The sequence below is a fragment of the Micrasema longulum genome, unplaced genomic scaffold (assembly GCF_059751315.1).
Source record: "Micrasema longulum isolate JH-2025_06_02 unplaced genomic scaffold, ASM5975131v1 h1tg000087l, whole genome shotgun sequence".
Taxonomy (NCBI): domain Eukaryota; kingdom Metazoa; phylum Arthropoda; class Insecta; order Trichoptera; family Brachycentridae; genus Micrasema; species Micrasema longulum.
The window spans coordinates 368065-395957 of NW_028277293.1; the positions used below are offsets into that span (position 1 = coordinate 368065).

At 33.5% G+C, this 27893-nt stretch overlaps 1 protein-coding gene across 2 annotated transcripts; it reads left to right on the plus strand.

Annotated features, from left to right (window-relative positions):
* On the plus strand, positions 1-27485 carry Oseg1 (intraflagellar transport protein Oseg1). Of its 2 annotated transcripts, XM_088234540.1 has the most exons (21): positions 1-24; positions 128-250; positions 363-593; positions 3551-3767; positions 5734-5884; positions 6802-6956; positions 9186-9383; positions 11143-11409; positions 11830-11994; positions 12724-12962; positions 13166-13319; positions 13452-13607; positions 15300-15457; positions 16171-16445; positions 16809-16965; positions 17045-17239; positions 18353-18461; positions 21803-21962; positions 24909-25087; positions 26875-27033; positions 27218-27485. In XM_088234540.1, exons 2-21 carry the CDS (start codon positions 189-191, stop codon positions 27371-27373), a joined length of 3543 nt encoding a protein of 1180 aa, XP_088090666.1. In that variant the 5' UTR covers positions 1-24; positions 128-188; the 3' UTR covers positions 27374-27485. The 2 variants fall into 2 exon arrangements, with proteins under 2 accessions (XP_088090666.1, XP_088090660.1); XM_088234534.1 differs by lacking the exon at positions 1-24 and having other exon boundaries at positions 59-250.
* Positions 27486-27893: the final 408 nt, after the last annotated feature.

Genomic DNA, 27893 nt, shown 5'->3' on the forward strand with positions numbered 1-27893 from the left:
GCGAAAAGTGCCATTTATTTATTTGTGCTTAGTTTATTTAATTGTCGAATACATTCCTTGTTAATGAAACCCTACCAATTTTTTTTAGTTATCATTATCCAAAGTTACATTAGGTCATTTTTTACAGGATCAATTTAGTGCAACTTTAAAAAATTTGATGGTTTAATAAAAAAATCATATAACCGATAATGCGTGTTATTAGAAATTGGATGTTAAAAATACAAGAAGCGGCAAGTGATGAATACTCTTGGTAGCCAAAACAATCCATCATTTTTAATTCGTTTTTTTTAAAAATATATACCTATATACATGTTTATATATAATAAACATGACTTTCTATCTTTGTTATTTTGTAATTTCAGTGTTCATAGCACGTGTTACAGCCCAGATGGAAACCAGCTGATAGTTGCAGCTGACGAGAATATTATGGTCTACAATCCGAATGATGGGATTCTAATAAAGCTTTTGCGAGGGCACAAGGATAAAATTTACTCTGTGGCTTACTCCAGGGATGGGAAAAAATTTGCTTCTGGTGGTCAAGACAAGACAGTCATTATTTGGAATTCAGATTTAGAAGGAATATTGAAATATTCGTAAGTTTTTAGTTATCATTTTGATTTTATTTATTTTTACATTTTTTACATTTTTTTTACATTTTTTTTTGGCACCACAACAGGCCAGGAGGCCTAATTACAGTGGTGAATTACATCACAGAGCACCCAGGCTTGAGAAAAATCACATTTTTAATTTTTGTGTTCTCACCGGGAATCGAACCCGAAACCTTCCGTGCGTGAGTCAAGCGTCTTGACCACTACACCACGGAGGCCGCCCATTGTCCATTGCCCGAACGTCCATTCAATTTTACAGTACAGTGCACAGTGGAATTTTAGTCCGACACTTATGTATGGAAATGAAACATGAAACTAGCAGATGAAGAATGAAAGCTGAGTTGAAATTTAATTTCTTGAAAAAAGAAATGTGTGGGAAATCGATGTATGAAATTGGAGATATGTATAATCATTGTAGAGTCACTGAGATGGTTTGGTTATGTAGAATGAACGGATGAAGATAAAATAGTAAAACGGGTATGTAGCGAGAATAAATGATAACGCAGACTTAGAAAGGTGTCACTAAAATCGCAAGTCTGGTCATACTATAAGTAGACACAATAGATGGGCATGTATGACAAGCCACATAAAACACCTCACACTCACTACTCCACAGGGATGTAGAAGACCAGGAAGACCCAAACACATCCACACTACACATAACGAACAGTAAGACAATGGTATCAAACAGACGAGAATGGAAAAGACTTCAGGATCGATTGATGATTATGTATGGCAAGATGTATGAATGTAGAAGAAACTAGGAATGTATGTAAGGGAAGAATGTGTGGCCTTCCATCCTATCTGCCTATGGTAGTGTGGGGTTCATAGTCCATAATCGAGGACACACACGTGTTAAAACGTTTTACCTGAAATAGTATGATGATCGAAGAAAGCAATGTCATCATTTTCTGTAGAATCCAATATCACATTCAATGCAACTCTATCAGTATTGGAGATGAAATCGGGATCATCGTTCTGCAGTACATTCACATTGTCCCTACCATAAAGAAATGAACTACAAAAGAATGTGGTCTATAAAGAGACCACAGGATGCAACGTCAGTCAGTCAGCCCAACAAGTTCAGTTCACTTCAGTCCAGCTCGACGAAGTCACTCAAATCCAGCATGTAGTTCAAGTGTAGTCTCTTCAACCCATCATCGCCGCCACGCTCACGCTACACAACCAAGTGTTTTATCTTATTCGTCATGTAATAAATACGCGTTAAACAGCAACCTCGTGTCTTCTCTGTCAATCTCTAACTGGGGTAGGGACCCCAACCAACATCAATGACATTTAATAATGCGTTACTGTGCTCTGTATTCATTTTTAGACTTTCCCACACCCCTTGCATGTACTCATTACTCAGCACAACTGAGTCAGTAGGCATAGAGAGGTATGCGGAAGGCTCTAGCTATCTCAAGTAATAAAAACTATGCTTTATCAAATGTGCCTAAATGTTTATTCATTTTATTTATTTATGTATACATATATTGTCTGATAATGGTATCCATTTTTAAAGCAGTTAAAAATAATATATCTATTACAATGATTTTATTTAATAAGATTTAAAGAAACCCGTAACGCATGCATTACCATATGTTTCGCTGGTTCATCACCTGCGTCCGCCCCAGTCAGGCTTCCCGGCGTAAACGGGGGGCCGCCCTCCCGAGCAGAGCAAAAATGCAAAGCCGGAAGGTAGTGGCATGACTGCACCGACCGGAGAGTGGGAGCACACACAGGGCAGAGAGACTGAATAAAATGCGATGTTTACTGTTCAGAGACTGGAGCTCAACTGATTTATTATTTCTAAATCCACAACTTATAAAGCGTCGCGTGTCGGGCTTGGCGGAGCTAGCCGCAACGCTGCGTCGAATGGCCCAATAGGGTCTTAGTACTCCCACCACTCCAGGTACTATGTCGGCCGCAGGTCTCATAAATACTGGTACGCTCCGCCCGTACTGGCTATTTCGTCAACAGCTGTGATATGCGTAACATGCATTTGTTTATAGCTGCTCTTTTTGGGCATTATACATGGGTAAATAATTACCACTCTTTCTTTTTTGACATATTATTTTCTAAATTATAATTTCCATGGTATCGCTAAGGCCAGACCCGAAAGCAAATCTTTGTCTTTATTGAAGACCAGCCAAGACTCAGCTAGCAAATACGGGGGTTTCTACCTATTATATTTATTCTTATTTTAGCATATAATTCCGCGCACCTGGAACAGGCAGGCCAATGACAGGTTTTGGTTTTGGCGGATTTATGAGCTATTTACACAGATTCAAAATATCTGAGATCAGCACTTGCCCATGCAATGATGTTACTCTCCAAGATGTCTCCCATTTATTGATGCATTGCCCCTTTTTTAGTCTGCAGAGAATGCAACTGGAGGCGCGATGCAGAAGTCTAAATGAGGATTTACACGATGTGCATGTAGTGATTAGTCATAGGGACTTGTCAAGAGAGTTAACATTATACTTGACAGATATAGTGAAGGCAATAAAAGGTATCAATGATAGCAGGACACCAAATGCCGAACACTCTTCAAGTGGATCGCAAGATCTGTTGACGAATTACAACGGTCCGCCTTCTCCTGACGAGTTTTCTGTGGTTTCCTCGTCACTAGAGCAAATGCGGAGAAGCTCTTGGAAACATCTCACCGATTCTTACATAAAATAACTAAATAAAATATAAATTAAAAAAAAAAAACAAATTTTTAAGTAAACAAATAAATAACTATCGCTTTGAAGTAAATATAAACTTTGTACATTACAAGCAGGGTAAAAGAATAATGCAACTAACATATAAAAAAAATGACAGGTTTTAGCTAAAGGATTCTCCAATAAACTATTTGTGATTGATCATTGATATTTCTGTTTATGTTATATGTTTCTGAAAATATTCCATGTTTATGGTGAGTTTTTTCACTGTTTTAGTCATAATGAGCCCATCCAGTGCCTTGCATACAATCCGGTTACAGACCAACTTGCTTCTTGTTCCACAACTGATTTTGCATTTTGGTCAACCGACGTAAAAGCCGTGCAAAAACACAAGCTTGGATTCTCTGGACGAATATCTTCATGTGCGTGGTCTCCAGATGGGCAACTTCTAGCTATTGGTTCCATCAATGGATTTGTGTCCATAAGAAACAAGGTGACAAAAATAACATTTAGGATTTTTTTACATATGTTTTATTTATGAATATTGTTTTTATCGATGTTGGACTGTGCTATTATCATAGAAATTGGATATGTAGATGGCAAATTGTTTACGAAAATAAATGAATTAGGAATTATTTTTGTGATTGCTTGTTATTCTTGCTATGGAACATTCATTTTAACCAACCCTCAACATTCCTTTCTGAGACACAGTTCCAATATACGAAGGTACTGGATACTGGATACTGATTTTTTTATTTTTATAAAAGAGTGATCCACACATTTAGAGACCACACTACAAGAGGAGATCTCAGCAGAATGCTCGTACAAGGTTTTCTTGTAATTTGAATCACATAGTGAATATGAATAAATGAATTTGCCATGAATTGTATAAATGGACTATGTACATAAATAAATAGTACGTACGTAATACCTATAGTACCTAATAAATTGTAACACATATGACTTTTGCTCAAATATTTTTTTCTTTTGTGGACCCATAAGTGTTCAGCATCCTCATATTAATACATATTAAGTTTCACAATACAAAAGCCATCTTCAGTAGAAAGTATTCAAAATGGTTTTTTTTCTCGGGGAAGCACCGTAGCAGGAGACTGCTGCTGGACATTGCATAAACATAAGATCACAATATGTGCACACACAGTGCCGCATGTTGTTCAGATGGTGATATGAACTTGGTATTTGTGTTTTTATATTTTTGTTTCTATATTAGGCTTTCACTTTCCATTATGTTGTATCCTAACTCAACACATGACTTTTGGGGCTCATGGAGTTTGGGATACGTTACTATTTTTTGTAATATATGCCGGTATTTTGTAATGAATAAATAATAAATACGACTTTACATATTTTATTTTATTTCACAATCACAATATAGTAATGTACAAACTTAAAACTAAATCGAGATTGAAGAATTGAACCTAAGCCCGAACATGAATCAATATCAAAACGTATTAAACTGAAGAAGGTAGATTTCTTTCTTGCGGAGGTTTATCAATAAAAACAGATGCAGTTCTTGCAAAATGCCCTCTGCTGACAGATTGTTTTCCTCCATTACATTATTACACAGACGATACAAATTTAATTGTAAAATAAATAAATAAAACACGGGTTTTGAATTCTACAAAGTTATTATAATTATAAATTATATTCAACAATGTTTGAGCATGTCCAAACGCTTGCAGACTGGCTGGATTCCCTCCTTAGGGAGTTATTCAAATTAAAATTTATTTCAACAGAGAGGGAAAACATTTTTGAGAAGGGAATATGGAAGTCTAACATTGTTGAATTAACTACCTGGTAAAAGAAGAAGTTTAAAAATTGGAAAATTGTTTTCAGGCATTGCCTAGTAGGTGATTTGGTTCAGCCGGATGAATCTCACCCATGTGTAAAGGTTTCAGCTCTTTTACTTCACAAAAATCAACAGATGGAAGAGTAGAGGAAATGTGGATATTCAAATATGGGCAGAATGGTGAATGTTACACATTGCGTAAAGTGGCCACTCAAACCAGCCAATGACAGGTCATAAGCCCTGTAAATGCCTAGACTTCCATATTCCCTTCTCAAAAATGTTTTCCCTCTGCTGAAATAAATTTAAATATAAATTATCATTGTTTTCTATACCTTACATAGTATAATGGTTGACACATTTGTCTCGGCTCTATTTCTGACAAGGTTGACAACATCTTAGAAGGTGCATTATTTCAATATACCTGGTCTGGCACCTGAAGCGTTAGACTGGTCACCTTACCTTTGTGTAACAGATGATCGCGACACCCCGCAATCGGCGCACCGAAGCAGTGCTCTCTGCATCACCAGGTGGTATAGATAGAGAATTGGTGATATTGATCTATCATCTGCTGATTTACTTGGATCACTTCTATATTATCTTTTTTTTAATAGTGTCTTCCATCATGACGTTAATGTACAACAAATTTCAGGTTGGCGAGGAAAAAGTTAGAATAAATCGAAATGGGAATCCTGTTTGGGCAATTTATTGGATGGATAATTATCTCCTCATTGGAGATTGGAGTGAATCTCTTTCTTTCTACAATGCATCGGGACAGCAAGTGATGAGAGAAAGGCCATTAGGTGAATTTAAAAATAGTTTCATCATTTTGTAATTCAGTATTAGAGAGAGGAAGTTTATTCAACTCCTTTTTATTGTTTGATTTATACAGGGTGTTCTTTAAACCCTGTCACATCCAAAACCACGATGATCAGTATGAGCAAGAAGACATATTGTCACATTAAAATACAAATACAAGTTTAGTCTAAATTTGAAATGGCGTAATCTGCCGGTCTAAAAGTAATTATATTTTAGTCAAATAAAACTTTTAAATATATTTTTTAACAGAAATACCTTTAAAAAATATTGTTTCTATCTAATTTATGTTTTTTTGTTTTTTTTTTCCTTTTTAATTTTATTTAAAACTTCAAGTACAAAGAATAAGTAGTTTGGTGGACTTATTGCTAGAAGCATTATCATCCAGCCAACCAAAAACCAGGCTGGTCAAAAGAAGAGTTGGTCAAATTTTCAAATTCAAAATACATATATATCAAAAGATACATGAAAAAAAAACCTCATTAATTAAAAATAGTAGCTGTTGGGGAGATAAGGCTTCCACACATAAACTTAACTTTTTATTTTGCAAATTCTAGAACAAAATATCATATGTACTCGTCTATACCCAGATTCCACAAATATGGTAATGAGTATAAGGATTAGATTGATAAATTTGCTTCTGGACTTGTTAGTTATAAATCGAATCTGACTTCATTTTTCTACTAGCAATATAATTCTTAAACTGTATTCTATGTTATTTGTATTTTATTTTCATCACTTATGTGTATTATAAGCATAGTTTTGCAACTTTAAAAAATATACTTTTTCACTTTTCATGTTTATTATAAACTAAAAAGAAGTTTACAAAAAAGGCAATTTACGCTGTTTATGTAACATTAAGTATTATTATTGTTAAATTTATATTTTGTTATATTTTTTGTAGGATTGCTTCCAACGTCTATCAGTACATTAGGTGATAACATTATCGTTGCGGGTACTGGGGGCTGGGTTATTTTAACTTCTGAAGGAGTTCCCGTCTACAGTGAACCGAGCAAGTGGGTTTGGTCAGTACAAGGAAATCTTAACAATAATTCAATAGTAAGTTTTGATAGAATTCTGAAATATGTGTAGAGAGCGTCTAGATTACTGTAGTGGAATATACGCAAATCTCCCAAAATACTACAATAAAAAAAAAAATACAATCTGTTTTTAATGCAGCAGCAAGGCTTATTACGGGAGTAAAAAAATATTCCCACATCTTCGAGATTTTCACCGGTTAAAAAGCCTAAGATAATAAAATACAAGCTTTGCTGGACAGTATTCAAATTCCTTTATAAAATGGCTCCAAGATATCTATTGGACCTTTGTATTAGGGAAAATACATGTCAAAGAAAATCTACTCTTAGGTCAGCATTTGATTCAGGCCGAGGAAAACTTGTTAAAATCCAGCGCTGCCTTAACACTAGGTTAAGAGATCGTGCTTTTGCCGTTGCCGGCCCCTCTGCCTGGACACTTGCAAATCATCAACAGTCCTAGTTATTTCAGATCTCAACTAAAATCTCACTTCTTTCATTTATCATATCCTCAACTTTAAAGCAGAAAATATAGTATGTAACTTTAGCTTAGTTAGAATGAAAGTTTACGTATAAAATTATAAAGCGCCATTGAGGTGATTTTTCACAAAAATGGCGCTATATAAATCAGCCAAATATTATTATCAACAGTATGGGTGGTCTGAGTTTTCTTCATACAAACATATCCTGCATTTTCCCCTTGGATTATCGCACTATAGCGATGAGTTTTTTGCACTATAGAAATCATCCACTAGGATTTGTTATTGTTTGATGAATTTTCTTTTATAGTACTTGTTTAAATGCCTATTCATCAAACTGTTCTTCGCCGTATATTCTCTTAACCATTTTAACTATAATTTGATACTATGTTTTTATAAAACTTTGAAATACGTGTTAACCGTTTTTAAATTTTTGTTTTGTAAAAATAATTTTTGTATGATTATCGATGCAATAATTGATGTCATAGTACATAAATGATTTTGTTTACATGGCAAAATACAAGTTTACGGCAATTACATTTTCTTGGTATTATTTTTATAATATCGTCGGTACACGGATAAAACCCTCTATACTTTCCTGAGAAAAATCACTTTAAATGTTTTCCTCAACAACAGCCTTTTCAATATATTTTTTATGAAACCATCTTAAATTGTTTCAATGGATGAGATTTAGAAAAAAAAATATCTAGTAAATGGAATTAATGGTTAGAAAAGTAAGGTAAGGTAAGAAAATTGACATAAAAATTGTGGGTGTATGAAAATGCATGAAAACTAAACTTCGGAGGATTCAGAGGGTTTTATCAGTTGATAAAGTTTGAAAAATGCCATGTACCTAACTGCATTTATAACTTGTGCTCTCTAGTATTTTCTAGTAATCATTGAAAATAGAGCATTTATGCCAATTTTTGTTTACATCACAACTTACTAGGAAAGTTCCCTCCTTATATTTTGGTACTTAGGTTTGTTTTAGTTGTTTAAATAAACTAAATGTGGATTATCATCATCATCGTACGCCAACCGCAGTATAAATTCTTTTTTTTCTAAATGAAGGTACGATGATCAGTCATACGCTTCAGATGTCAGTCCAGGAACTAAGAAATATTTGAATATGAAAACACCCTGTTCAATAAATATTTCATGTCAACTTTATCGGGAATCGAACCCGATACCTCTTGCATGGTAGGCAAACTTGCTGACCACTAAACCACGAGGTGGACAAGACAAATGTAAATACATATTTTAAAACATCTCATTACTCATGACACTATTAATCTTCATAGTTACATTCAATTTGGATAATTAAATCACTACATTTTTTGTGTCCTTTGAGTCCTGAGTCGGCCTCGTGATGTAATGGTCAGCGCATTTGCCTACCATACGAGAGGTCTCGGGTTCGATTCCCGGCATAGTTGAAAAGAAATATTTATTTCAAAGGTTGTTTTTCCACCAGAATATTTCATTGTCCCTGGACTGGTACCTGAAGCGTAAGACTGATCATCTTACCATCATGAAATATTCTAGTGTAAAAAAAATATTTTGAATAATATACATACGAGTACATATTTTACTCTTGTTGAGTTCTTGGACTGGCACCTGAAGTGTAAGACTGATCAAAATATGCTGCATTTGGTGTATAAATAAGGTGCCCTATCCACTACCAGGTGCTAATTGGGAAATAGTGATAATGTATTAATATATTTTTTATTTTATTACATTAAAAATATTTCATTGTAAATCTTGGTGAATTTTTTCAGTCTTTGGGAAGTCAAGATGGTAATTTGTGTTCTTATACAATAGTATACAACACAGTTCATGGACTTTACAGAGAAAAATATGCTTATAGAGAAAACATGACCGATGTTATAATACAAGACTTGACCTCAGATGCTAAAGTTAGAATTAAGTGTCATGACAGAGTCCAAAAAATAGCTATCCACAAAAACAGGTTGGCTGTAAGTATGAGTTGTTATTTTTTAATATAATGTATATTTACATAACACAGTAGGTAATTGAGTTTTGTATTTTGAAAAAAAGATAATTTTTTAGAAGATAAAAAAAAACGAATATATTTTAATGTAACCAAAATAAGACAATGATAACAATATAATACGAGTATATACCTACATATCGTGGGGCAATAGGGAAACATCGCGTTTTTTTATTACAATTTTAAAGTAATAAAGGTCTATGAAATACTGTCAAGTAAAAAAAAATCTTTCTACAATTTATTAGTAGCATAAAATATATTTTTTAATTTATAATCTTGAATTCCCGCAAAAACGGTCATTGCATTAGCTACGCCGCTAGTACCTCACGATTTATGTTTAACTTGAACTTTGTTTGAATCCATTAATTTTTTTATAGAACATCGTCACGAATCTTGACATCACAATTATCAATGCCAAACATGTCGCGTTTTCTAGGGACATGTTTAAAAAAAACCCCTTTTAAAGTTATGTTTGAAAACATTTCTCCACAAGATCCATATTGATTTCGAAAATACAATTATTATTCCTAAATCCAATTCATGTAGTTTTATCGGTATTCATAGTGTGTGATATTTCCCTATTGCTACAACTAGGGTAACTTCAAAATCAGAATTTTTGAGTTAATCACTCAAAACACAAGTACAAACTACAAATGGACAAGTAGTGCATTCAAATCATCATGATATTGTATAATTTGAATTGTCAATACTTGTAAAGAATATGGTCTTAAGCTCAACGCAAGTAAAACAAAATGTATGACTATTAGAGACAATACAGGTTTGATGGCTAAAAAAGGTGAAAAATTGTAAGTACCTTGGATGCAATTTAACTGAGAATTTGGATCCTGATTTTGAAATTAAATGGCATGCAGATTAGGCTAGATCCACATTCATCAAGATGAGAAAGGTGGTATTCAAGATGAGAAAGGTGTTAGGCTAGATCCACATTCATCAAGATGAGAAAGGTGTTATTCAGCCATGATATTAACCGTAACCTCCGAATGTGCATGGTGCAGTGCTTAGTGTTCTCTGTGCTTCTGTACGGAATGGAGGCTTGGACCCTCAGCGAAAAGAGCATAAAAAAATTGAAAGCATTTGATTTGTGGGTTTATAGAAGGATCCTCTTTGTAGAAAGAGTCCGAAATGAAGATGTGATATAATAAAGATGAATAAAATCCAAATGTTACGGTATTTCGGACACATCATAAGACACCCAGAGAAATATGAGATACAATAGATAGGATCATTGTACAAGACGAAATTGGGGCCTGACGAAAGGAGAAGAACTTTCCGGCTGAAGAACTTACGGCAATAATATGCCAAGTCTTCAGTGGAACTTTTCCAAGCAGCCGTAAACAAAATAATGTCAATCAACATGATCGCAGACGTCCGATAGCGGATATGCACCCAGAGAAGAGGAAGGAATAGTTGCATCCTTTTTACATTCACAGTTAAGTTCACATAAAGAAAAATTACTATCAGCCATTATGACAGCAATCTACCATTTTGACTCATAGCAGAAATATGCATAAATTGAATGTTTTAATGTAATTTTTCTTAAAATTCTGGTCATCTATATATAAATTCAAATGCCTCAAATAATTGTAAAAGGCATGATGTACAAATGGTGCAATTTTAGTGCATAAAAATAGCAATTTCTAATGACCCATACTAGAAAACCTCCCTTGTTACTGCAAATAAAAATAAATGTGTATTCATTATAGGTCCAATTACCCGAAAGGATTGTTATATACGAGCAACGATCAAACGAAGGGATGTTATATAAGGTTCGAGAAAAGATTCAGCTAAAAGCCGAGTGCTCATTACTGGTCATTACCAGCAATGCTTTACTTATGTGTCAGGATACTAAACTCCAAATGATAAATCATAACAGTCCCATGTTTTGGCATGTACCTGCGTCAATTAGATACGTCAAGGTGGCATTTATATACAAAAAGGAAGTTCTCTTATTAGGACTGTCCAATGGTCAGGTAAATCACCTTTATTTATATAAATATAGTCTGATAAAATAACAAGCTATATCGTATAAAGATTGAGTATTTAAGGCAGAATAATTCACATTGATAAATAATAATGCAGCACCTACTGTTTCGATTACTAAGTATAAATCATTAAATAACAGGTGTTCACAAAGTATCACGCATCATTGTGCATGGACTTTGCAACAATAGTGATCGATGGGACACATTAACAAATATTAATAATCTCAAACAAGAATTGCTTTAATTCAAAATCTTTCTTTTGAAGAGCAATGTAACTCACCATTTTTTTTTAAAAGCATTCGTGTTGATAAAATATATGAACATGATGGTATTTTTGGAACAGTATTTTCATTTACTTTTTCTGAAATTTCACTTCTGACAATGTGCACATATTTTTATTATTTTTAGGTTTGGAAAGTGAGTGTAGATGTTCCATCTGCAGAAATGTTTATAAGCGTGCAAAGTGCTATCCGGTGTTTTGATTTGAGTGCCACTAAAATGCACATAGCAATTGTTGATGAGAACTCAGTGTGCAACGTCTTTTCGATTGCAACTAACCAAAATATTTTTTCTGTGAGTATGCTTTTTGCTGACCAATTTAAATATAAACCTACGTGTATTCTGAAGTAATAAAATGATCTCAACGGCAATCAGCAAACGTTCTTCTGAATATTTTTTGCCAGCTTTAATTTAAATTAGTCCCAAGATCAATATAAAATATTCATTTTTAATGTTTAATTTTTTTTATGCTGTATATCTGTGGTACGGGGAATAATAACCAAGTTTTTATATTATCATTTTAGGTTTGATTCTTAGTGAGATTGCAATAATTTAATGTGATTTTTCTCAATACTGACTGACCTTAATAAAATTCTGCATATTATTTGTTTATTGTTAAATATTATAAATTACTCTTGTCAATATTACTTATCTTATTAAGTTAAAATTATTCAATGCAAAGTGCTCTTGAGGTATTATATTACAAAAATGGCACCATATAAGTTATCCATAATATTTTTTTAAAGAAATATTAGCATTCTTATAATTTACTCTAATATTTCAATATTGGTGGCCATTTTCAACGAGTTGTAAAATAACTCACTATTGGAAAATGGAAATCAAGTTGGGGTAGAGTGGGGTTTGAACCTCGGACCTCCGGCCCGTGAGTCGGCAACACTAACAACGGGACCACAACCCGATTCTAAATAATAATAACCCCGTTGCTACGGAAACCCTTTCGTGGGTTTAGATTGAATCAAGTTTTCATTTTATTACATGGATTATTTGTACTTACTGTTTCAGATCGAAAATGTGTCCTCAGTATCGTATCACATTTCATGTGAAAACTTACTAGCATTATCGGGTGGAGGAACTTTATTCATTAAAGCCAATGATTTTCCCGAGTTCTCACAATCCCAGTCAGGCTCAGTTGTTGGATTCCACGGGGGAAAAGTATTTTGTCTACAGGCAAATTCAATGCAAGCAATCTCCATTCCGCTCACTCATTCAATCCACCAATACATGAGAAATAATCTGTTCAGGTATAACTTTTTTATTTATGAAGGTATTTATTCTTTATATTTCTGTACAAATTACTTGTGTATCTGCATAACATCTCTGAACTAACTAGGATATAAACCCTTTTCTAAGACAGGCGAGAAACACATGACAGTATAATAATATTGATATTTAGTTAAAGTATTTTATATTATATGATTAATTTATTTTACAATTTTATTTACAGTGAAGCCTATGAAATTGCTTGTTTAGGAGTAACTACATCAGAATGGGAACATTTAGGTTTTTCTGCTTTAGAAAAGCTTTCCTTAGACATTGCTAAAAAAGCATTTCAAAGAAGTGAAAATATTCCTTTCCTGCAACTCATTGAATCACTAAAGGTATTCTAATATACATGCATATATTGAATAATTTTACGCATTTTGTTTATTGGATGAATTTGTTGATACAATAAGAATCAATAAATTTGTTTTTTTTTTTAATATCGTTATTTTAAAAATATTTTATTAAAGGAAACATTGAGTTCTGGTAATGAATCTTTGGCTCTGGCAGAAATATGCGCTTTTCGTGGACGATATGAACAAGCTGCTAAAATATATGTATCTCAATCACAACACAGTATGGCTCTTACTCTCTACACTGATCTGAGAAGTTTTAGCAAGGCACAGGTAAGTCAGTCATTTCAAACAGAAGAAATAATTTATTGGGGACTTGAATAAGTTCTCGCAGTTTTTTCATGAAAATTAATGCTTATGTAGATGTTTGGGGGTTGGTATTGAGGAGCCTTTACACCAGTCGGAGCGTAGACAGAAGAAACAGCTTAGGATATCGATCTTATTATTTATTTCACGTCAAATTATAAATTAAAGATTTGATAAAAAATGACAACAGACATAGTAACGTCCGTAAGAGAGTACTGAAGAGATGTGTAGTGGTCCATGAAACGGGTCCTCCTTTTGTATGCTGGACTCCTTTGCTCCCTGATCTCCCACTACGACAGCGGGGAGGCAATGTCCTCCAGGGCATTACTCTGCCGAACAATTGAATTTGCGCTATACACACTGGGGTCAGTGGTAACCGTCTGGATTGAGATTAGCCCTGCGTGTATCAATTTTAATTACGCGTGTATGATATGTCGTTGACCTGAGTTCGATGCTCCCTATACTTATTTAAAAACAATAGTAAATAATATGTTATTCAAAGTATTGTCCATCGCTAGTGACTATTTTCTTCCATCTTTCTGGCAGCATATGAATAGAATCTCGAAATAATGACTCATCTCTTGAAGTAATCCATGAATCGAGCCATTTTTTAACATCTTAATAAATGTGAAGTGTTGCTAAGCCAGGCCATGAGTCATCGATTGAAACAAGTGGTGATCGGAAGGAGCAATGTCCGGTAATACTTCAGGTGGGGTAGGACTTTCATTTGATTGTTTCCAAGTATGTTTTGACTGGCCTTGCAACATGTGGCCAAGCATTGTCGTACTGCAAAATTACTTTGTCATGTCTCTCCTCGTATTGCAGCCATTTTTTTTTCAATGCTCTGCTCAAACGCATCAATTGTAGTCGATACCGATCTCCCATGATGGTTTCATTGGATTTGAGGAGCTCATAATACACTACAGCCAGCTGTTCATGGTGCGGAGCAGTGATGATGTTCCAACAGAGTATGGTCACTGTAAGTTTCCACAAGAACTCTATGTGCTTCAGCTTTAAAAAAGATAAAGTACTAAAATTTCCCACAAAAATCTACTCTTTCTTTACCATGAAATTTGACATGTTTAACGCTATGAAAAATATGTAGTTTACACTTCAGCGGAACAACATATATACTAGAACTCCTTTTATCTGAACTTCAGTCATCCGGATTGTCTAATATCTGAATCATTAGATGGAAATAAAAAATAAAGGAAATGTTATAATAACAAATAAAAATATTTCTTTGTCAAAGCAATTAACTTTGCTGGACACGTTTAAAAGTAAGTTTTTTATGTAATTCTAATTTCCCGTGTTATTTCAAAAGCAATAAAAAAGTGGTCTTTGAGTAAATTTTGCGTTTTCTTTCAAAACATTGCCTTAATTTAATGGTTAATCTAACTATCCGGATTTCTGCATATCCGGATAACGTCCGACATTCATATCTCTGGAGAGTTTTACTGAACTGTCATTTTAGGCCTAATGATGGAGCTTCACAATAAAGCTGGCTTAGTATTCTCCGATGTAAAAAGGCTAAAAATAGGACCATCTGTCGAGAAACAGCGAGAATTTATTTAAGTCCCTACTATTTAATTTCATATCAGTAAAATAAATGTAGTTGGCCGCAGACATAAAATAATTTGATTTTGTAATATTTTTCAGGAATTCCTCGGTTCAGGAGATAGTATTGCCCTTGTAAGGAAGAAAGCTGAATGGGCCTCACATATAAATGAGCCTAGAGTGGCTGCAGAAATGTTTCTAGCTGCGGGAGATGTGAAAAAATCCACAGAGATAATGGCCCAACATGGATGGATAGATATGTAAGCTGTAATTAATTTCTCAATCAAATATAATAATGCATTCACTATATTTAAAGCAAAACCTACAATTATTTCAAATAACATGGTTTAATCATATCACACCATCCCCCTGTCCACACCCGATCGTGCATTGGTACACTAAATGTAGCATATATTAATCATCTGTTACATGTTGTCACTGCCAGCCACCTGAAGCGTAAGGTTATCAACTTTACGCTTCAGGTGGCAGTCCAGGAACATGAAATATTGTGATGCAGAACCACCTTGTTCTATCTACCTTCCATGTCGTGTTAACCTTTCCAGGAATCGAACCCAGGACCTTAAGCATGGTAAGCAAACGCGCCAACCTCCACATTACGAGGCAGACTTATATCCACTTGATATCCTCATTCCAGGTTTTTACCCGAGAGTTGCCATCTAAAGCACTCGTTCAGGATTCTGGTTCTATTTTACACACAGAACTGTATACTTAATCTGCCCTGACACAGAGAAAAGAAAATATGGTTTTAATATATAAACGATAATTTACATTTATAAAATGAAAATCACAGTTCACACAATGCTCGTCTGAAGCGAAGTTACTTATTGGTGAATTATTTTTAATGAAATTGATTTATTAAAAAATTACAGAAATTCACCATGTATCAAACTAATGAAAGTTATAATACTTTTATTTTATCCAAGTTTTTTCCTTCATCTTTTTTCATTCTCAGGCTGGTGGAAACTGGGCGAAATATAGATAAGGGCGCCGGGGAAAGTTTACGTCATGTGACCACAGCCTTGAGGAATTTGGGAGAGTTAGAAGCTGCAGCCGAAATCTATCAGAGACTCGGAGATCAGAATTCCGTTATCTTGATGGCAGTGGAGGCAGGAAACTGGGAAAAAGCGTTTCACTTGGTTCAAGCTTCACCCGAATTCAAAAAATTTGTTTACATACCATATGCTCAACTGATGGCTACTGAAAATAAATTCATTGAAGCACAGAAAGGTTTAAGGTTTTTTTTTACTGTTTACAATTTACAAAAAAAGAATTTATAACATATTTCAACTTGACTTGAAAATTTTAATTTAGTTGATCAAATTTGTGAATAATGTAACTACTTATTTTAATGTAAATTGTAAATTCATGTCGAAGTTGGCTGATCTCAGCTGGTTTTTACTAATTGCCTTTTACATTTACAACACCTGCTGCGTATAAATGTTTCAGTTTACCATTTGTAGATAAATAGATTTAACTGACCACTAGATTTTTATGCCTTTAAAATATGATAAATATCGAGTAAATATGAACATTATATACATCCTCATACATATGGTAGATATATTTTAAAAATAATAAATATCTTTTCAGCATACTATTTGGGCGGCGAAACTGAATCATCTGAAAGAGTATTGAAAATATTGATAACTAACGCAATAGTAGAGGAGCGTTTTAGTGATGCTGGATATTTGTATTGGCTTCTTGCTTCACAATGTATAGAAATTGCAAGTAGTTCCGAAAATGAAAGGTTTTGCTCTCATGTTTTTACAAAAAAAAAACAATACGTGCATTCTACTTTATTTCTTATATGATGTTTTTAATTTTAGATTGTGTCAAGCGGCACTGAACAATTATCACGAAAATGACAGATTGGCTATGATTTACCATGCATTTGACTGTGTTCACCAATCAGTATATGAGCATTTTTCACTGTGTCAATCGGAAACCTTATTTAATGCAGCAAAAATTACTCTTTCTCTCATAGATCAGTATCCTGAGCCTCCTAAGGGGATTTCTTTATTGTATCCTTAACATTTAACATGGTTTAATTAAACATACTGTGAAAACCACTACAATATATGAGTTATATTTAGAAAGTAAATTCTGTTTGTATTTCTTGCCATCGCAGCACTGTGATCGCAGTTTCGCGCATGAGTGGTACTCAACCTGGCCTGTTAAGAAGGAGTTGATGCCAAACGAGTTAGCTTTGTGGTGCTTGTTTAAATTAAAATGCCGAATAAAATTTAAAATCCCGCCACTTTGAAATAAGGTTTGTAATTTGTTTCCTTAATGCGAAGAACGTTAAACCAGTCCATCTTTGAAGAAACAGTTCATCACTAATCAAAGATGGATCATGCTCACTTCCTTTGTCATCGTGCACATTATCACGATCTTCATTAAACTGTCTCAGCTATCTCCTTACAATTGAATCATTTATCACACTTCTCCGTACAGCTCACAGATCTACCGATGGATGTGGAAAGGAATGAAAAATGAAGTGAGCTGATGAATTGTTTTATCCAAGATGGACTGGTTTAATGTTCTTCGCATTAAGGAAATAAACTACAGGCCTTATCCCACAAGCACGGGGTTTTTCATTTTATTTGACATTTTAAAATTTTATTTTTTTTTACATTTACACTTTTTTTTTGCACCACAACAGGCCAGGAGGCCTAATTACAGTGGTGAATTACATCACAAAGCACCCAGGCTTGAGAAAAATCACATTTTAATTTTTGTGTTCTCACCGGGAATAGAACCCGGAACCTTCCGTTCGTGAATCAAGCGTCTTGACCACTACACCACGGAGGCCGCCAAACAAGCACCACAAAGCCTGCACAATGATCTGCTAACTCATTATGGCATCAACTCCTTCTCAATAGGTCAGGGTAAGTACCACACACGTGCGGTACCGTAGTTGCAGCACTGCGATGGCAAGAAATAAAACGGAATTTACTTCTGGATATGCTTCGTCCATTTACAATATTGCTTTTTTAAATGTCCACGAGGGAAATCTATTTACTATGTTAGTTCACATTTGAAAGAATTCTGTTTATTCTTAAGTGGTTGTGAATTATTGCTATCGAATTAATAATACCATGAATGTCCAATGTTCATCCTTAACCTATAAACAGTTGTATATACCTTTGCCTGGCTAAGCAAGGTCGTACCCTCGGAGCTAACAAACTTGCCCGTCAAATGCTAGATAAAATTCAGCATTTGAAAGTTTTACCTAGGTTTCAGGTTTGTAAATTTCTTTCAAAAACATATACAGTATAGTCTCTGTAATCTGAACCCACTACAAATCGAACCTCCAGTAATCAGAGCCATAGCATCAAATGAAGGGCGAGAGAATGAAAGAACTGAAGCTTCCTCCAAAAGCCATATTGTTACTCGATAATGATTCTGGCTATCCAAATTGCACCGATTTGATTAGTGTTGATGGACGAAATATGGTAATGTTCCGTCCTCCAAACTATTCTTCAGGGAATGTGGAACCCCACTAGATTATGGTTTTGGCTCCATTGCGTGATAAAGTATGTATATCAGAAACATGCAGAAGGTGCTTGTCAGAAAAAAAAAACAATTTTTTTATACCATGTATATAATTAGCACATACAGGGTGTTCTTTAAACTCTGTCACATCCGAAACCACAATGATCAGTATGGGCAAGAAGACATATTAGCATATTTAGAAAAAAAAAATTAAAACAAAGAAAATTTTAAAAAATATTAAAAAAAATAAAATATTTAAAAAAACAAATGGTTGCTTACTTCTGCAGGGGAGAAGTGAGGGGAGCGTGGCGCAGTATCAGACTCCCCTCTCCCCCTCCTCGTTTCTCCCCTGCAGAAGTAAGCAACCATTTGCTTTTTTTGATATTAAAAAAATAAAATATTCATTCTAAAAAAAATATTTTAATGTGCCAATATGTCTTGCTCATACTGATCATCGTGGTTTTGGATGTGACAGGGTGTTTGTGCTCAAACCAACAGTGGTACGTGAAAACCAGCACAGACAGAACTTTCAGGTGAGGGGGTCGCCTTTCCTTCTCAAGTCAAACAACTGGTGAACTTTTTTAACTCAAGCACTTTTTTATAACAAAGAACAGCTTGTTAAAAATAAAGCGGTGAATCACTGTTGAATCTCCAGATGGTGTCTCGAATTTATTCTTTGGGCGATCTCCGTTCGTCTCTTTCTTGCGGCTTCTTGTTCGGAACTGTCTGTCTCTTTCAGAAACCTAAGCTTAAATAATTACCCTCGATCCCTAAAGCCCTTCCCTATTTTACGACATTTGGGCGCGCCAATTTTCTAGGATACTCCCTTTTTTATACCTTATTTTTATTCCATACACATATTCCTAATTTAAGATATTATTACAAATACCTAGGCTAATTATTGCTTATATTATCATAGACTTACATATCCTACAATTTTGTATGATGATTTATATAATAAAAAGTTCAAATAAATCCTACAAGTCAATGCTACTACCCTAGTTTATCTAGCTAAAACATATGAATGTTACATTAAAATAAAATTACAATACATTATTCCTATTCAGGAAAGACGATGTCATCTTATCATTTACCGGGCCAAAGTATTTCCGTATTATTTACGCAATTTTTTCAAATTTGCTAACTGTAACAACACCCAAATACTTAGCTCCAACGCAACGATTACATCCTTTTGTAAAGCGCTGTCTGTAATTGGTGCATTCTTAGCCAATGAGAAGTCATTTTATGTTTACGTAAATAGTAAAAACTAGCGTCGCCTTTGTCCACGGTATCGATCGTTTACGTAAATTGCATGTGCCAAAAAGAGCCGACTATATCTCCGGTTGCATCCCGCCTCTAGTTCATTTCAGCTCCGACCTTGTCGCCAACGACATGTGTTCAGGATCCCGGTCAGATTTCACAAAATTTATGAGACTCCCTTGGTCTATAATACAACTGCATAAAAAACATTTGTTAGCGAAACAATGTAACCTACTACAATATGTTAAATGAATTTATTTACTAGGTTTCTTAATAAAATCTACCCTACTCTATTCATATTACGTAAAACTAATTTTGGAACTAACACAGGGTTTAATGAACACCCTGTATAATATACCTACTATGCCTTATAACATATAAATCTTATGTCTTTCGTTTTTATGAATATATTGTATACCATTATTGTTTTGCCCTTGTTTGTCTTTGCTACATAGTTTTATGTTCTTTTTGTTCAGTTTCTTGCATTTATGTTTCTTCATGTAACTGTTGTAATTGGCTTAGGCGGCATATATTATAAATAACATATGTTTATCACTGCTAAACATTAAAAATCTTATTGACGAACTATATGCAAAAAGTTTTTTTTTTAAAATGATTCCAGTAATCCTAAAATTCTTCAAACCAAACAGGCTCGGTTTTAATTGTTCGGATTATAGAGATTATACTGTACTTTTACTGAACACGAGCAAAATTAAGCGATATATTTTATAACTTCTCCTTTTCGATATTGTTAAATTGCTGAATCTTTGCTCGAATTTAAAATGCATTATCTAGATATGAATGATGTTTTTTTTTCTTCAAGAGCTTTTATTCTTTTACTTTCATTTCTCTTTTGCTGTTTTTATTTTAAATTACTGGACCTTTTTGGTATATGTAAAATCTGTATAACACTGCAATAGGTCATTCAAATATTATGTGTGTTTTACAGGAAGTTTACAAATTAAATATTTACTTGAATTACCGACAGGCACTAACACATTATTATAGGTAATCAGACATTCAAATGGACCGTTCATACATAACTTTCTTTCCTTTGTACTAAAAATTATTTGTCTTCAATTCAATAATAAAACAAACAAACCATCTGACTGTTTCGCCGTAGTGGTAGGCAGAGGACAGAATGCCATATCACTCTATATTTGCATACAGAACTCACTTCTTTTACATTTGTACACCTTCTCATGCACATTGATTATTCCGACTATTAACATGTCCATCTTCAAGTATTTTTTGGATTTGGTCGTGCCATGTCTATCTTGGTCTTCCTCATTTTTTGCATCCATCAACATTCGCATCGTAGATCCTTTAAGCCATTCTTTCGCTGTCCATCCATTTCAATTGTATCTTGCATATATTGTAATAAATTATGATATACCTCATCTGCTAAATTTTATATTGTAATGTGATTTCTTAAAGCGCAAACTTTATGAATGTGTCTAACATTGTAATAGTTCGGTTTCAAAAAAGTTTGTACACGGTAACATAATTCCAACAACATTACCTCAGTAAAAGCAACAAAATGTAGGTAACGACTCGTGGTCAAGAAAATAATAGTTGGCGATCGGTAAGGCCGACGTGACCCTATCTCGGCCCTACTGATCGCCAACAATAAATGCTACGAAAACAAAACACATGTAAGACATTTATTTATAAAACGCTGTTAGAATTCGCTTGCCAATGAATTCATGATCATCTTAAACTAATGCATCATGATCAGCTTACAATTGTAGTGCCAAGTGTTCATACAACACTGGGTGCGGACAGGGAAATTACGACGATGTGAAATTAGTTTGATTTGATTGATGTAGGAAAGTGTGGAGGTGTTGACATTAGTATCTTGGGCGAGTCCTCACAGTGATGGTGGATCTCTGGCGCCCTTGTGTTACCGCTGTTCGCACAGACTTCCACTCCTGGCCACTCGCTGTCAGCACTGCCAACATGCTTCATTCTACTCTCACCTAACATTTGGTAAGCAAAATGCATTTAAATATTACCTACTAACAAACAAATATTCTAAGTATGTCCAAATCTTTGCAGATAAGTGCTGGATTTAACCCTCAAGTATGTTGTTGGGAACAACCACATATCCTGGCAAGCTCATTCTAGATTTGTCTTCTACTAAACTGTCATAAGCTTTGAGCCACATTCTTGTAAATAAAGACATTTATTTAAGTTACAATAGATCAATATAAATACTCCCAAGTTCTATCTATAATTCCAAGTATCTTCGATGCAACACACAGAACTTACATCGTCATAGTCATAAAATAGTTATAATAAATAAAAAGTATTTTTTTAAATTTTACCTTTTTTAATTTTGGATTTTTACTAGTGACCATCTGACAATGTCGGTTTTAACAAAATCTGATCTTGTTAATTATTACACACAATAAAATAAATCATACCGTAAACCGTAAATCTGGACCCGAGATGGTGAGTCACTAGCAGCGCCTGGATCCTGCTTTCGCATTGTCTGCAGCTCGATCGACTTATATTTTTAAAATATATAAATAACTAGCGGACCTGACAGACGTCGTTCTGCCTGAACATTGGCTTGCCTGCCATTGGCAGGTTCAGCAAAAGTTTTTCCCATATTCGAATTTTCGATAAACTATAAACTAAGTGACATTTGACATTGAGTTTGATATTTCAATCTTTTCGTTTTGTCATTGTGTGATTTGCTGTTGCCCAAAGCAAAACCAAAAAAAGTGTGCAATACCTCGTTATCCTGCGCTGATTGGCTAAGGCCCGGTTGTTCGATCGTTAGTAATAGTAAAAAATCTGTAGTAATAGTCTGAAATGGAAAAAATGAGTTTTTTCATCTATAGTAACTAAAGGTGGTTAGTAAAACTCTTAAAACATAAGTTAAAAATTCAACCCCCCAATGCTGGTGAGTAAAACGTTAATAGTAGAATAATGAAGATGGTGTCATTTTTTGACATTTACCAGTTGTCTCTCAGTAATGTTTTATTTCCGAATATGGAATGGACTATGCTTATCAATGCTTATGCAATCTAAATCGGAGTTTTCATTCGACGATTACATTTTTTACTTACTGTCAAAAAAACGAAAACATTTTGAAAAAGATTTGACAGTATTTTTCCACCAAACCTCGGATGGTCAATTTCGTGGCAGTCAAATCTTGTCTTATTTTTTCAAATAATTCAGTTCAAGTTACTAATAATGATTTGAACAAAGAATATAATAAATATTATATTATTATAAACCTACATTATGCCTACATTATAATATTTCAGAATTTGTTGGATTACCGTATTTTTGTGGTCTTTTAATTTTTTTTATCTTTTTTGTTTTCAAATATGATATTAAAATATTGTTCATAGGTTTTTATTATATGAAATCGTCAAACTTCACTATTATTGTAAGATTCTGTTTACCGATGTTATTTTATTGCGTTTTAATATGCCATGTTGTCACGTGGTTTAATTTGTTCGCTTTTTTGACGTTTCCAAAGTCACATTCCACAGTGTAACAATATTAAAAAAATTAACAAAATATAATATTCCGTTTTTGAGATTTGGAATTGAAAAAACATTTGTGGTTACATTTTACTCAAGTAACGGGTGAAATAACGCATTGATAGTAGAACGATAGTAAATCCGAATTCGTTAATAAATTAAACTATAGTATAACTTCACTTTTATTAATGATCAAACAACCCGTCGTGCTCAAATCAAAATCATGCAAAAATCACAGCGCCCTTGTGAAGATTTTCACAAAAATAGTGCTATAATAATAATCATTCTAACAATATATTATATCTAATTTTAAGGAATCTGTTTATATACTAAAAATGGGATGTTAATAAAATATAGTACATATCCATATATTTATGTATATATATATATTGTATATATATATACACTATAAAAATAAAAATAAATGTAAAACAAACTCCCTCTCTAAACACGAGTTTTCACTCTATTAGAGAGGTAAAAATGTTATTACTAATTATGTGTGTAAAAACTGTTTGAAATTTTATACTTATGTTGTCATGATTCTTTTTCAAAAAATAAATTTTTATAAAATAAAAAAACCATTCCCGCGTTTTTCCATCCGGATGAGTGACGGCGAGGTCATATTTTATCATGGGTTCAATGAAGATAATATAAGAATTACTTCATTCAAATAAAAATGACCCGTGCACAAAAAAGTTTGTTCTAGTATACCAGTAGTATAATCTGAAAGAAACAATTTTTTTGATTATGCGGCTACACTACACTTTTCAAAAACAACATGAATAGTAAAATCTCATTCACAAAAAGGATAAAACATTGCAGGATGGTTGACAGAACACACATACAATTGTAATATACTTTTTAAAGGTATTTGCACATCAATACTCTACGATTACATCCCAGAACGAAAAATTGTATTACCAGCGCATTGTTATGTTTAAAATATTATTTCCAGAGATTCCCACAATTGCCACCGATGGCAGCACGTCGCGGCTCAAGAATTCAAATTAATTGAACAATGTGCTTGCGTCAATACTCCATAATATATATATTTTTTTTGTTAATAGCAAATTTTATAAAAATAATGCAAACAGCGTGTTGCTGATGTTTTTCAAAAAATTTTTTTTTTTTCTCATTTGTTTAAAATATTAATTAAATTAGATATATATTAAATAACTATCAGCAACACGTCACATGTTTTTTTTTTTATTTATTAAAAGAAGAAATTTGTCAATTCACCTTTTTTTTAATGAATATATATATATATATATATATATAGTTGGATAATTTATATAGCGCCATTTTTGTGAAAATCACCTCAATATAATCAATATTTTTACTCTACAATTTACTAATAAATAGCATGTGTAGCTGTTTAAAATTCTGATGGATAAAAAACTTGTTTTTTTTCAACCAAATTACGTTGTATTTTCAGAATCTCTGCCTCTTGTTGCATTTACACCAGAAGAAGGGGTTCCTATTGAAGAAGCTATTCAATTGATAGAATCTACTTCATCATCAGCTGAACTTGAATTGGATTCAGAGAAACAAAATGCAGATGTCTTACAAGTAGCAGTGGACTTCGAAGATACATTTGCTAAAAAACCATACGAGGTAAGAAAATTTCAACATTATTTACTAACAAAGGCATTTTCACTATTATGTACATGTTTAATTATCAAAGCTGCCCCCAGTCCAATTGTTTCCTTCCAAGAATCTATAGTCAGAACTTTGAACACATCGATCGTCCAATCCATTAGTGAGACAAGCTTAAAAAATGTGATTTAAGTCGAGTAAGTAGTTTTTGTAAAATTATCCTCAATATGATTCAGATAATTTAAAATCGTATTCCAAAAAACTTATACATGATTAAATGCTGATATTGCTTGGGTCATTCAAAAAACATTCCTAAATATCCTACTAATAGACCGATATCTCCACCGAGATGGAATTATTGGTGAATGTGGAAATCTAGGCATTTATGGGGAAAAAGTATAGATGTGGAAATCACAAACAGATAGTGAATGTTACACAGTGTGTAAAGTGATCACAAAAAGCCAGTCAATGACAGGTCATAAGGCCTGTGAATGCCTAGATTTTTACATTCCCTAATAATTCCTTCATCTCGGTTGAGATCTATCGATCTAAAGGTTACTTCCCTGTTTTCTGTTGAGAGATTATTCTCTTTAGAAAACCCAAAAGGGTTAAATTCCTAAATCATTTGACCAACAAAATATATAATTGAGTAAACCAACTGGTATTAAAAGAAGTATAAAAATTGAAAATTAGTTTCAGGCATTGCTAGGCATTTCTGGATGAAATAATCCAGCCAGATGAATCTTACCCACGTCGAAAAAAGTCTCAGCTCTTTTACTTACACAAAATAAATGGAAGAGTTTAGGAAATATGTATGTTTAAACATAGGTAGGATCGTGAATGTTACTCAGTGTGTAAAGTGGCCACTTAACCCACTTTTTTCCCCTCTCTGTTGCAATAAATTTCAATAAATGCATTTGGACATGCTCAAAATATTGTCCTTTTAATAAATCGCCAGAGTTATGATGCGCGCACTATTGCTTTAGGATTATTACTCTGAGAATAAATCGGACATTTTGCCAACGTACTACCCAATCATGTATGTAAAATTCGGGCACAAATAACATTACCATATTTTAGGTGACTATTGAAGTATTTATTTTTTCTTTATATTTTATTAACATGCAATTTGGAGTTGACTGACTGTTGAATTAAAAAAGGATTGGAAGAATGACATGTAAAAACATGAAATGTACATATTTTTTTCAAAGGAATAGCCCAAGCTAAGCCTTTATTTTAGATGCTTGTCAGCAGGTGGGAGAGAAAGGATATGGAAGGAAGTTATAAATAATCAAATAATCACCACAACACCAGACCAATTAAGGGAAAAATCTTTGTTGGATTTTTTCTTGCAACTGGTAGGAATCGAACCCATGATGCCAGTTTCACAGTTGGTCGTTTAACCAACTGCGCCATGGTGCCTCATTTGATGGTTTACGTTTAGAATATGTTGTATTTATAATTTTTATTATTTTAAGATGCAGCACCTATTAGCTGATATGCCTTTATTTAGTTGATTTATTTTTACACTTTGATAAAAAAAACTGTTGTGTTTCAAAACTGTTTTTTTAGTTATAAAAATAAACGTTTACTTTCTTATGATTTACCAAAATATTTTTTGGGGCCATTTTCAACGTGTTGTAAATAACTCAATATTAGAAAATGGGAATCAAGTTGTGGTAGATCGGAATTCGAACCTCAGACCTTTGATCCTTGAGTCTGTGACTCTAGCCCACAATCCAGTTGTCATGCTATTTTAGTAATTGATTTTAAAAAGATTTAAAAAAAGTAATTTTTCTTTTCAGGAGGACCAAAATGGGATGGTAGTATGTTCTCGGGAGGAAATGCGAGCCATGCCAACGAATGAAGTGTTGATAGTCCATCCTCCATACCCACATCCCCCTCTACTCTATAGAAATATTATGCCTGATCTCCAACTGCAAGCTTGTCCACACTGTTATAAGGTGAGTCCGCCTAGAGACAAGAATCATCTTCATCCTTGTTTTCAAATTTTAATATTGTTGTTATCAAATAGTTGATAAAAAATAATGTTTCCCGCTCTACCACTTTATTTTTTATTATTTTTTATCAAAAAATCTGTATGTATATAATATTTCAGATATATTTATGAATTATCTTCTGTTTCAGTTCTTTTATGCAGACGATTTGGAAATGCAACTAATAACTAAAGGATTCTGTGCATTTTGTCGGTCCACTATGTTAGAAAAGGGAATGGATTTAGAGCAACTGAATATGTCTCCTAAATGCACACCGAGATCTGCTGATCAGTCACTCTCCTTGTAAAGGGATTATGAAAATAATATAAATTTGTTTCCTACCATTCGCAAAGATCTCAACAAACAGAAACTGTGAAAGTATTCAATCACAACACACACGGTATCACTAAAAAAAGAAACATATTGTTATAGTATTCATTTGAATATAATATTGTGTATTATTCATTTGTTATCTCATATTAATAAGATAATATACATAGTTGCCGGAGAAGTGACGTCCAATGGTTAATTGTAGGTGCCTCATATTGAGGGGTATCCGAATCACCCCAATGTATGTTTTGTGATTTTGCGTAGTTATGATTTTTTCAATGTGTTTTTGAAAATTATCGACCAGATGGTTTTTTTTTTTTTTTTTTCAATTTGTGGAAGTTTTCAAGACTTCATTAATTGTACTTTTATGCATAAAGTAATCAGATTTGTAACATTAATGAAAGCTACAAAAGTTTTGACCTAAAATGGAGAATTTATGTTCGAGCGAATCAGACTTAAACTTTCAACATAAAATCTAAAAAGGCAATTCCTTAGTT

What these genes read in the sequence shown, in the direction of transcription:
- Oseg1 (XM_088234540.1), top strand. Translation starts at nt 189, where the DNA reads ATGCGTGTTATTAGAAATTGGATGTTAAAAATACAAGAAGCGGCAAGT. An exon ending in CCTAAGGGGATTTCTTTATT is followed by an intron (nt 17,240 to 18,352) that starts GTATCCTTAACA and finishes ACCTATAAACAG; the next exon opens with TTGTATATACCTTTGCCTGG. An exon ending in CTTGTCCACACTGTTATAAG is followed by an intron (nt 27,034 to 27,217) that starts GTGAGTCCGCCT and finishes CTTCTGTTTCAG; the next exon opens with TTCTTTTATGCAGACGATTT.